Source organism: Nestor notabilis, unplaced genomic scaffold, assembly GCF_000696875.1.
Source record: "Nestor notabilis isolate BGI_N333 unplaced genomic scaffold, ASM69687v1 scaffold7918, whole genome shotgun sequence".
NCBI lineage: Eukaryota > Metazoa > Chordata > Aves > Psittaciformes > Psittacidae > Nestor > Nestor notabilis.
In genome coordinates, this window is record NW_009938658.1 from 39,929 (window position 1) to 52,054 (window position 12,126).

At 39.8% G+C, this 12,126-nt stretch overlaps 1 protein-coding gene across 1 annotated transcript in view; it reads right to left on the reverse strand.

Annotated features, from left to right (window-relative positions):
* The window catches only part of RIOK1 (RIO kinase 1), a gene marked incomplete at its 5' end in the record, with an annotated part of 15,202 nt that extends 3,399 nt beyond the window's left edge, over nucleotides 1–11,803 (reverse strand). Inside the window, 13 exon segments of the mRNA XM_010019446.1 lie at nucleotides 1–88; nucleotides 1,836–1,901; nucleotides 2,910–3,016; nucleotides 4,617–4,720; nucleotides 5,358–5,495; nucleotides 6,030–6,116; nucleotides 6,660–6,740; nucleotides 6,866–6,978; nucleotides 7,957–8,049; nucleotides 9,246–9,288; nucleotides 9,966–10,035; nucleotides 10,793–10,883; nucleotides 11,602–11,803. The exon segment at nucleotides 1–88 is cut by the window's left edge and continues 17 nt beyond it. Coding sequence (XP_010017748.1) covers nucleotides 1–88; nucleotides 1,836–1,901; nucleotides 2,910–3,016; nucleotides 4,617–4,720; nucleotides 5,358–5,495; nucleotides 6,030–6,116; nucleotides 6,660–6,740; nucleotides 6,866–6,978; nucleotides 7,957–8,049; nucleotides 9,246–9,288; nucleotides 9,966–10,035; nucleotides 10,793–10,883; nucleotides 11,602–11,803 — 1,283 coding nt within the window.
* Nucleotides 11,804–12,126: the final 323 nt, after the last annotated feature.

Genomic DNA, 12,126 nt, shown 5'->3' on the forward strand with positions numbered 1-12,126 from the left:
CTTCTTTCAATTTCATCATTATATCCACATCTCTTTCATAGTTCTTAACATCAGTCAAAGTTCGAGGTATGTAAGCCTTCTTAAACACCTAATAGAGTGAAAGGAAACACAGCCTTTCTTACTTACATATAGTTTCATTATGTTCTTTCTTCCTAATTATGCATCCTTAAGAGAATAATCATGAAGGATTTCATGGCTCAGGGAAACTAAAAACTAACATGGCAGTCACCCACTACCATCTGAACTGCAGAGTACCTTTTTTCTGCAGGAGGGGGCTTAGCATGCCACCTACACATTATTGGTAGATCATGACTAATAAGGCTCCTTTCTTACCATGACTACCACCAGGTACTTACAAACTTCCCCAATCCTTCCAACTTTCTCTTAACCTTGAATCATAATATTTCATATTCTAAGGATTTCCTCTGATGTTTTTATTGTGATGTTTACAATGCCTTCAGGAGGATACTTCACTAAAATGCACTGTTACAACTTAATCTCTTTATATAACAATACCTGCTATAACCTACAACCCAACTCAAAAAAGGTTCCTGCAACATAGTTCCTGTATAGTACAGCGAAACCTAACTGCAGTACCAATAACACCACGCTTAAATTTTGTCATGCACTCTTTTTGAAGCAGTGCTCCAGCAAACTTAAGTCACTACCAGATCAGAAGGGAGTATTCTGCTGCTCTTCTTCACGGCATCAGTTCAGTTCCAGTAGAAACTCAGTACGCTTTATGATCATAACTGTTAGACTAAGTGCTGTGCAAAGAGCAGAGGCTTCCACCTGCACAGAGCTTGCCCTCAATCAGCTCTACTCTTTTGATGAAGGAAGTAACACAAACTAGCCATGGTTACAAAAGAAGTCTAAGAGAAATAAACTGAACTTAGATGCTACTAAACCAGCTGTCTTACAGGCCAGTACCTTTATATAAGCAAAGTTTGGTTTGCAAAAAATGGGCTTGCAGCAAAACACTAGCACCTGACCCCAGAGTTCAGGAGTTGTATGCTGAGGATATCTTAGGAAACAAACAAACAAACAAGCAAAAAGTCTTTCCTTGGCCAAGTTTGAGCCAGCAGCAGTTAATAAAAGCTGTAGACCTCCAAGAGAAAAAGAGAAGTCTCTGGTAAATCAAGTAGTATTGACTCCAAAGATAAACTCCCTGTAAACCAGTACAAATAGGTTCTCGGTGATAGAAATTCTGCTCAACACAGAGTTGGGTGGTGGGGTTTTGTTTGTTTTTCTTGTTTGTTATGTTGCTGTGGGGTTTTATTTGTTGGGTTGGGAGAAAGGTGGATAACTTCTGGACCAGACATGTAAGACTAAGATAGAAATTGGTTTACTTTACATCAAGCCTTTCCAGAACATTAGCAGTTTTCTGTAACGGGCTTGAAATGGCTTCACTTACTGTAAAAGCAAGAGAGAATAAGTACATGGAAGAACTGAATTAGACTGTGACTGGAGCTAGGTAGGCAATTTGGTCAATGCATGCATCCAAATATCCTGCTTCTGTATCACTGGTCTAAAACCACCTCTCCACTTAGTTTTTTTTGTTAATTGAACCTGAACTGGAAGATACATCAAATGACCTAGTTCAAGCAAACCCTGGTTTAGGAAATGGAGTATTTGCCTTCTAAAACCTTATCACTGTCAGGTTTTACATATAGCATCCCTCAATGCTTCATATCTCAACTAGCTCAAGACATCTCAGCATCACAAACAATGTTTTACTTATCAACTGTACACTTTGCCAAATAGAACATTTTTCATTGTTTAGAAAAAGCAAGGTTAATGTTAATATTAATTTCATAGCAAAAATCCTTACTTACTTCCTCATCCACTTTATCTTGACTGGATCTTTCCTCCTCTGTTCTTTTCGATGCTATTTCCATTGCCTAAAGAAACATAAAACAATACGAAGCTATCACTCCAGAATCGCATCACTTAAGCCAGCTAACCATTCCCATCTGTGTTTCTCCCTGTTTTCCATCCACGCTGTCACTCACAAATACTCCAGCTTTCCCTATGGCAATGCCTTGAGCGACACCTAATGGTAAACAACGTTTCTGCGAAGCACACTTGAAGCTGCCGATCCGCTTCATTAACAGGGAAGACGTACTTGCTGTTCCTCCTGCACCAAATTATGGCAGGCCCAGCATGACTACAGGACATACCAGCCCAAGGAGCAGCGTTCAGTCCTGGAACTTGGCTCTTCGCACACACATGGAGCAGGCAAAAGGACCACATGTAAGGAGAACCACATAGCACAGCTCTGTCTCATTAGACCCCCAACATGACAAAGTACAGAGCATCTGGAAAACCCCACACTGTACTGGTATTTTGACCACACTCACGTGGTCTTGACCAGAAAGGACATATCAAATCTCCACTCTGACCATGGCATATGTGTTCCCCATTTCTCTTGTGTTAATTTAAACAGCTCCTCCAAACACACACTCGCCCTTTTTAACAAAACATGTAACTGGGAGCAGAAGATTGACAGCCACAGATCATGTACCTTGGAGTAACACTGCCCTGCATTGCTCCTCTCATCCCTCAGCCCACCCTGCTCAAATATGCATTTTTAACCCCATTCTCTATATAAGCTTGGTTATGTTTCTGCAGAGCTTCTCATTGCCAAAAGAACTAATTTAAAGCACCTGAAACAGTCATTTGAGTTTTCATGATCAGACATTTTGAGAAAACACAGAATGAAAGTGATGTCATCCTATAATGGTATAAACAGAAAAAAACCTGTATGCATTTTTGCATGCGATCATTATAATGTGATGTCATGTACCAGCTTCCTTCAATAGCAGGATGTAGAGTAAATGACATGAAAGAGCTTGAACTAGGTCTGATTTTATTTTTCAAGTCTTCCGACATAAGCAACAAGGCCTTACCTTAGACAGATAGTCATCAATGTTCTCGTTTGTGATAGAAGGATCAGTAATAAACTCAAACAGCTCCCTCACAGTCATCACTGCAACATTGTGCTTCTGGAAGAAGTCTACCAGAAAACAAGGGCAGAGACAAACATCGTAAGTAATTATATATAACGTATGCAGCTGTGATGTTAAAGTGACAGTTACAGCAAGCCAGCTATGACGTGGGGAAGTCTCAGCACCATGTACTGCAGCATACCTGGTTTAGTTATCAGATGACTTCTGGCCATCTGAAATAAAACTGTTCACTTTCAAGAAGAAACACAGCACAGCCTTATTATGATCTACCTAAAAGGGAAGACACTAATGTATTAGATTTTTCCTCAATAATACACTCAAAATTGGTTCCTCGCGTCAAGTATAACCGAATTCGGCGGCTGCACTTCTATACTAGAAGACAGAAGCAAAAGATACTGTGTACTGCTTAATAAGCGTATCCTACTAAAGTTCCCAGAAGATTTCTCACCGTGAAAAATTGATCATAGAAAGAACAGAAAAAGAATTTAGTTTGGAGGCAGCTCTCTGTGCCCATGGAACCACAAGTCTTTGCAATGATCGCAGCTAGGGCAGAGCATAAAGCACGATGTTTCTCAGTCTCTGTAGGAGGACTACACAAAGAAAGCTGCAGTGACAGAAAACAAAACTCCAAAACCACTGCAGCTCACTGAGGCACTAGAATATCCAGTGAGAACAAGCTAAAAGACATGAAAAAGAGCAAAGATGCAAGTATCTGAGCCAGAAGGGCATTATTAGAAATCCATGACCAGAAAAGGATTAAGGAAAAGCTAGCACACTGGTTATCAACAAACACAGAGCATCAAAACACACACAGCTCTACCTCCACAGGCTTTCAAGAGTCTCTGAAAAATTAGAAAAGAAATCAGTGTGAAAAGAATGGGGGGACAAAAGCAGCCCGCAGGGACAGATTTCTTGCTCTCAGGGAGAAACACACCCTAGCACGTGTGTGTCTTGTTACACAATATGCATGGTCACACGTGAAGATCAAATTTTCCAGAGAAAAATACCATGAAGGTACCTTATTTATCAAAATACTATGACAAGTGACAACATCTGTAATGAATTACTCCATGCCTTGATCCTCTCATCTGACCTGGACAAGTAAGTGCAGGGAACTTTATAACGCATGGTCATTTCTTGCCAGCTGAGGAATTCCAGATGTGGATTCCATCCACAGAAAGAAACACATCAGTAAGTCTGCACAGTCCGTTAAGTAAGGGAAGTTAAAAATGGGGTGGCGCTGCTGCAGTCTGGGTCTGATCTCAGATCCATCATACTTCTGAGATCATAGAATGGTTTGGGTTGGAAAGGACCTTAAGATCACCTAGTTCCAACAGCCCTGCCATGGGCAAGGACTTTTCACACTAGACTATGTCACCCAAGGCTCTGTCCAATCTGGCCTTGAATACTGCCAGTGATGGAGCTCATTTTGGCCAGATGGTTTCTGGCAGCATAGGCTTCACTCTTCTGAACTTGGCACAGTACACTGTACCCTGAGGAAGTCATGAGAACCTAGGAGAGGAAGTATTTTAATGGAAGTCTGACAGCCTCTACAGCTAGTTATACCTGAAAGAACATAGGTGAACACAGTTCACCTTCCTAAATAAACCAGCTATCAGAACCGGAGTTTAAGTGCAGCCCACTCACCATTAACATTGGCACAATCCTTTCGTAGGAACTCCAGTGCATGTGGGTGGTCATGTTCCACGGCCTGAGACACATCAATGATGTACACGTCCCCACTGTGGTACCTGCAAACAAAACCCCCCCAAAAAAACCAACACATACAGAGCTGCACTATCTCTGCCACTGTTCTATGGGAGATTATAAAGGGGCGTGGAACAAACTGTGCTTCAAACTTAAGAACCAGCAATCTTAACATATTTCTCTAACATACACCTCACATACTAGAACCAAAGCAGCTTTTTCGGGTAAAACCTTTCCCTCCTCTACATGAGCCATATTATTAAAGAAATAATCTTCCCATGAACACAAAAAGCAGTGTTATGGGTAGGGTGAGAAAAGGAAAAATAAAGGTACCTTACTAACTTGTTCTCTAGTTGAGGGGTTTTTGTTTGTGAAGGGGTTGTGGCTTGTTGGTTTTTCGCTTTCTTTTTTCCTGTTTGTTTGGAGTTTAGGGTTTTTTTAGGGGGTGGTGGGTTTTTTGTTTGATGGTTGGTTGTTCTTTGTTTTTCTGTTTTGTTTTGGCGGTTTTTTAAACAGAGAAAGCTCAGATCTGGGTTAAAAGCTACATAATTAATTAAGTTACAAAACCCAGTCACAAAAGGAACCCCACCCTCCCTTAGAGGTAGATTAGTACTTTCACATAGAGGTTGCCAATGCATATGTTTTAGATGTCACAACTTGGAGCAAAGTTTAGAAACATACAGCATATTAAATTCACTAAGATCTGCGTGAACAAGTCTGGCATCTTGGTACATTCTTCTCATGTACTGGATGATTTGCAGGTACAGCTCCCGGACTTTGGAGTCAGACAACTGAGCATTCTTCAGCAGAGGAGCAGGCCTTGAAATTACAACACAAACAACAGAAAGTGAATACTTCTTCCTTCTTCATCCCAGCTGCAAATACTTTAGTTTCTGTACCTGATCCCCCTGCTTACTTGCCAACCAAGTCAGTATGAGCAGCTAAGTGCATGGAGCAACCATGAAGGGCAACAAAGTATGGTATACGCTTGCCAAAGATACTGGACCTCTGTTTTGTGAGCTAATTTGGACCATGTCACATAAATGTTTGTACTACAAAACTATGAGCTATCTTCATGTATGACTAGCAAGCCTTTCCAGCCTTAATCTCTGAGTAAACTAATTTATGAATTCATTTTGCACACAGCCAAGGCTTCAGAATCATGTACATTGTCTGCAGTAGTAGCTGGCAAATGTCTGGGTATTCTAAAAGTTACATGCACATGTAAGTGTAACTTGCTAATTTTACAGGCCTAAAGTAATAGTAGGTAAAGCCAGAGGATTGGTTGGTTTGGTTTTAATAAACCTTTGAGGAAAGCGACTAATAAATATTTGATTTTTTAAGGTTACTTACCTATCACCTTTACCAATAAAGCCCATGAGAAGCACATGACTTCTTAGCATAATCGGCTCTGGGCAAGGTATCTGGGCTGTATTCAACCTGTAACACAGGAACAAAGCCACAGAAAACTGAAGCCAACTCTACTATTCGCATTGCACTTGCGCCTATAGGAACTCTGTTGCTTTAAACATAATACACAGTAAGAGCTCCTCTACTCAGGCAACTCTTATTTGTGAAGAACAACTAGGAAATGAAAAAACCCACAACCATTCTGGCTCTGACCCTTCTCTAAGCACTCCTGTGTCAGACAAAGAATCTTTACACAGTTCAGGTTAATCCTAGATTAACCTATATCATGCAGCATGCCATTACTCAGCAGCAGCTATTTCTAGCTTTTCCTCACTTTTCGGTCATGTCAGACAGGGAGTTCAGACATTGAAAAGCTCAGAGCAAGACGAAAGAGTATCTTTATTCCTCCCTCCCTTTTCTTTTTTGTCCCACGGGGAAGCTTACGACACTTTTTTTAATACTCCAGACACCCTAGAAGGTAGGATAGCTGAGCCTAGCAATAGGAAAGTACCTCCTATAAACTTAAAAGTTTCAGTTACCTTTTCATGCCAAAATAAACACTTGAATAATCACCTTATTAAATTCCTCATTTCTTTTTCAGCCCACGTCTTCACCATTTTTCTTGGGTTGCCTTTACAATATCCATGACGAAATCTTTAAATAAAGAAGTAAAAAACAACAGGGACCCTTAGCCAAACAACGCAGCAGGAGCACCAGTGACTTTACCACCTTTCAAACAATGCCTCTTCCCCAGTAAAAGCAGGCAGGAATCAACTCACCTGAATTCACCGCTCACATACTTATCCCGATCTTTAAACATCAGGATAGATGTTTTGTAAATCTTTATTGCTCTGTTCTCTCCATTTGCAGTACTGGCATGATATACATTAGCCTATCAGATTATAAAGGGAAGAAATAACATTAAATAAAATTCTTTAAACCAACATAACCTCTCTCCTTTTCTCTTTCTGACACCTGGAAAAGATCTGATCTCACCCCAGCCTCTACATAGCACCCAGCTGAATGCATAAGGGCAACTTCTCTTCCTACCAGAGGCAGCGTACCGGAAGTACAGGAGACAGGGTAGGGGTGTGACAACGCATATGGGACAAAAACAATGCACAAAACTCCACCTTGATCTCATTTTAGAGACTGAAACAAGCTCTTGTGCAAAGGGTTAATCTGAGCCTGTGCACTACTTTGGCTCTAAAGCATAGCCCAAATATCTCATGTTGACACCTCTACACAGGGTGGAAGTATGCCTTCAATCAGCATCCAAGGACTTGGAAGAAAACAAGATCAGCCCAGGTGACTAAGCATTCTAAGACTGATTTATTAATTTACTTGGAAACTTGTGACCTGGTTTTAATTATCAGCAATATTACTTGATAATAACAGCACACAAACATGCTCATTTTGTAAAAGCAATGAAGATTTAATAGTATTTTAAACAGAATTTTGTCATACCATTTAGATACTTCCATGTCTGCTGACACATGGAGCTGGTTTGATATGCATGCAAGGAAGAATTACTTGGCTTTGTACGTTTTTTTTTCATGCACTGTTTAATATCATGCGTACACATACACGTAACCATCCCAAAATTTCAGCTGTAGCATACAATTAACATGATCCACAAATATAAGATAACATTTAAGTATTCAGAGAAATCTTTCATATTTGGGGAAACTTGTTTGCTGTAATATAAATTGCATTTTATCTTAACATAACTTCCTACCAATCAAGCAACACCAAGAAAGAAAAAAATAGTGCTAAACCCAAGTATTTCATCTTTCATCTTCTGAGCAACATAAGCTTCTACCTAGCTTGCTGAGAATAAGACCATTATGCCATTTGTAATAAAACTTACTTCCTTCCCTGTGCTGATGCAGCCGTTGATTTCTGATATGACACCTCTAGTTAGCATCTTGAACAGAATCATTCGGGTCCTTGGATCCAACACCTCAAATTTAATACGCAATAGTCAGCATAATTGATGTCTTTGAAGAGGAGAAAACCTAACAACACAGTCCAGTCTCAGCACCATATTAAAGGACCCACAGCATCAGACTATTCTTACGGACCAAATGATAATTCAAACAGCAACCACTCTGAATTTTCCCACAATTCTGGAATGATACTGCACTTTCTCTTTCAACATGATTATTTTTTTTCTTTTTTTAAACTAAGCATATGTTCTTGAGCTACCTCTGAAAGAGACATAAGAGGACGATTTCCCACCCACAGTTGCATTCAATGTGTTAAAATAAGTTCTTTCTTGATACACAGCTATCATAACTGAAATAGAGCAGCTATCTGGCCTTCAGCCAGTAATATTCCAGTCTTGCTAAAGAAAAACCCCAAACCCAGCATCTATTTATTGTGCTTTGGAATTTAGTAAGAGCTTAAGATGGAATTCTGCCTTGCAAAACACAATGATAAGCACAAAAATGAGCTACAAATGTTTATGGAAGCAAGTACAACCTTCATACAAGAAACAAAGAAGGATAACTTGTTTCAGCTGAGATAGAGTTAATTTTTTTCTTAGTAGCTAGTACTGGGCTGTGTTTTGGATTTAGCATGAGAATAATGCTGATAACACACCAATGTTTTAGTTGTCGATAAGCAGCACTTAACTCTAAATAAAGGATTTCTCATTTTCCCATGCTTTGACAGTGAGGTGGGGCACAAGAAGCCAGGAGGGAGCACAGTCAGGACACCTGACCTGAACAACATCCAAAGGGAAGTTCCATACCATAGATCATTCTGCTCAGTATCTAAACTGGGGAATCTGGCTGGGAGCCACCAACCACTGTTGAGGGACAGGCTGGGCAGCAGGTGGTGAGCAGTTGTATCATGCATCACTTGTGCTTCCCAAATTTTATTCCTCTTCCTCTCCTTTTTCCTAATTGTTATTATTATATTATAATTAATTTTACTTCAATTATTAAACTTCTCTTAACTCACAGGTTGTGCCTTTTTCCATTCTCCTCCCCATCCCATTAAGGGGGAGGACGAGGAGTGAGCAAGCAGCTGTGTGGTACTCCATTGCCAGTTGGGGCTAAACCACACCACCATTGATTCCACATTACCATTGATTCCACAATTTCACATTATTTGTTCCAGCCAAAAGATAAATCTGATGAATTAAGGACTTACCTGTTCTACTGTTGCTCTGTCTGACTTGTCTTTGACTCGATACCTAGCAAAAGTGAAAATAAAATTATACAAACCCACATACGGACTCAGCACTTCAGAGTAAAACATGACATTCTCTATGAAAGACAAGATGACAGCCTCCAGAAGTAAGGCTTTCAGTTTATACAAAAGCAAAGGTTTCTCCTGGAGGGAGAGTAGGGGGTAGAAACCTATAAACATCAGTGCCTTTCACTTTTATAGTATCTTCTTGCCTCCTCTGAATGACGCTTATTCAGGAGAAAATGGTATCTGTTTTAACAGCCTAGGGCTGTAAGCTGCAGGCTTAAATTTTAAGTACTTTTCCCTCACCAAATCATCATGAGGAACCTTTGAAAGGCTTCCAATTTCTTTTTAGCCCAACTGCTTAAGGACCTCTGTTTAGAAACAGGAGTATCAGCAATAAAGTCTTTTTCTAGTGGAATGATAACCATCTTACTACACCAATACAAACAGATGTGGTACCAGCAGCAGTGACAGAAGAATCAAAACTTCGGAATGATTCAGGCAACTGATTGGGAAACCAAAAGGTTTAAGACCAAAAGGCAAACTGCATGCAGACTGCTTGTAGATTTTGTTTTTCTCAACAAATTTATTCAAAACTCAGGTTGACACTAGGAAATAAGAACTACTCTTCTGGGTCCAAATTATTTAACTGAAAATAGAACCAGGAGTAATACTCACATGTCTGCTTCCTTCTGTCTAGACTTTTCTGTGACTCTGTTTATAACAGAGTCATCAAAATTTAGCTTATCTGAAAAACACGTAAGAAGAAATTTAAAAAAAATAAAACCCAAAGAAGTTTCAGAATTGCCCCTGTAATTCTGTGGCCAGCCAATATGCCATGACAATGTCAAAGACAGGTGGAGCTCTCTGTAACAAGCACAGCTGCTTAGCTACATACCAAAGTTAACCTAGTTCTCCACTCTCTGTACACAGATGAGTGAGACAGTCCCATAGACCTGGAGATGTAATGCCACCATATTATAATGGTGCTATTATCTAATGGTGATAACACCTCACCATTAAATTTTTCTGCCTTTTTCTTATCACAATCAAATGCCATTTTTCTCAAGAGTAACAGGCTCCAGCATTCTTTCCCTATGATGTATTTAAAATGGTGTTTGATTAATTGCTAAATGTATAAAAGCTGCTGTATTTGGCTGCATATACCAGAACCACTCTTTTGAACCTTCATTTTAGAACCACTTCATTATAAGGGAAAACACAACTTCTGCTTGCTACCCTGTCAAAAGCCCCCAGTCACAGCTAGCCCCAACAGCCTAACAGGCTGAGCTGAGCTGCCATTTCCATCACATGGTAAACACCAAAATACACTGGCTAGGACAGCAGCCTCTTCATTTATTACAGGAAGTCTAGCCCTTTTTTCACCTGTGTGGCAACTGTTAACTCACTCCAGTGAGTTCTGGCTTAAACTAAGCAGAATTAGTCTGAGAATATCACAGAGAGGTATCTGTTTTCATAAAAGAGGACAATGCAATTATACTCACCTAAATTAATTTTATGTTCAAATTTCCTTAAAGCCTTGTCTGTAGGGGTAGATATTTTTGCTGAATAGCAACTAGGGGTCTGTCTATTTGCCTGAAACAAAGGATTTGTTAATGTAAGTTGCCTTCTCTAAATAGCTCTTTGAAATACAGACAGTATCACTGGAAGTCAGCTCAAACGCCTATGCCTAGAGCTAAAGAAAGAAAACCAGAAAAGGTGAGGAAATGAATTAACATCAGATGTTACTTAATTCAAGAAATGAAAATACAGGTGACACATCAGTTAAAATCCAAAAAAGTGCCCCAACTCAGGGTTCTTTTTAGTCTGGAAATTGAGCTGCAAGTCCTTCACTTTAATACTTTTTCTATGTGTAAAAGGAAAAGAAATAGCAGACAGAAACAAGCAGAAAAATGAGAGGAAGAAATGAAAAGCTAATGACAAGCAGGTATGGTCTTAAATAGAAAGGATGAGGAATATGCTCAAAAACACAGAGGATAAATATCAAAAGGTAAGCAAAATCAGTAGAGAGAAGGCTAGACAAAGAAAGGAAAGTTGAGGAAGGTAAGGAACAGAAGGAAAACTGCAGTGACAAAGTTAATCCAGTAACAGGGTTTGAGACAAGAAATCAAGCAGTGCTCTAGCTATACCGTATATATACACATGGCATGGCAGAGGAACAAGAATGAAAGGAAGGACATTCTCCCAAGGAAAAATTTTCTGTTTGAATTTATGCTTAACACAATACTAATGAAGAATAATGCCTTTTTGCTCTCGGGCACCCTTGATGCTCACAAAATACCCTTCAACATACCTGTGGATTGCATCCACCAGCAGTACTGTGGCGCTTTGTGAGTCTTCCCACTTCATCATCCCAGTCCCAGTCTTCATCTTCCTCTTCATCATCGTTGTCATCATCATCATCTCCTCCCTCAGTATTAACTTCTACACACATGTGCGACTGGCAATTAGTGACCTCACCTTCTTCAGCTATTTCTGTGTCTTCTGTAAATTCACTTCAGAACAAATACAGATGTTTGTATATGTGATTGTCACAGTTATCAGAATTTCAATACATTTATCCCAAGAGATGATTTCACAAGGTTAGCTCTCCATGAGATGTTTCTCACTTCACCTGTCTTTAAGCAAGCATATATGAGGATGGACTACATTTAAATTATCTTCTTCACTACAGCAGTGCTGCCTTCTAAATTGTTCTGTAGTTACACATATTTAGATCCCTCTGATTCCAATCAGATGAACACATCAAATCAGGCCATCTGGCTCCTTCACCAGAGACGAACCACTCTGCTTGCTGCAGCAGCAGATCACCACCTGA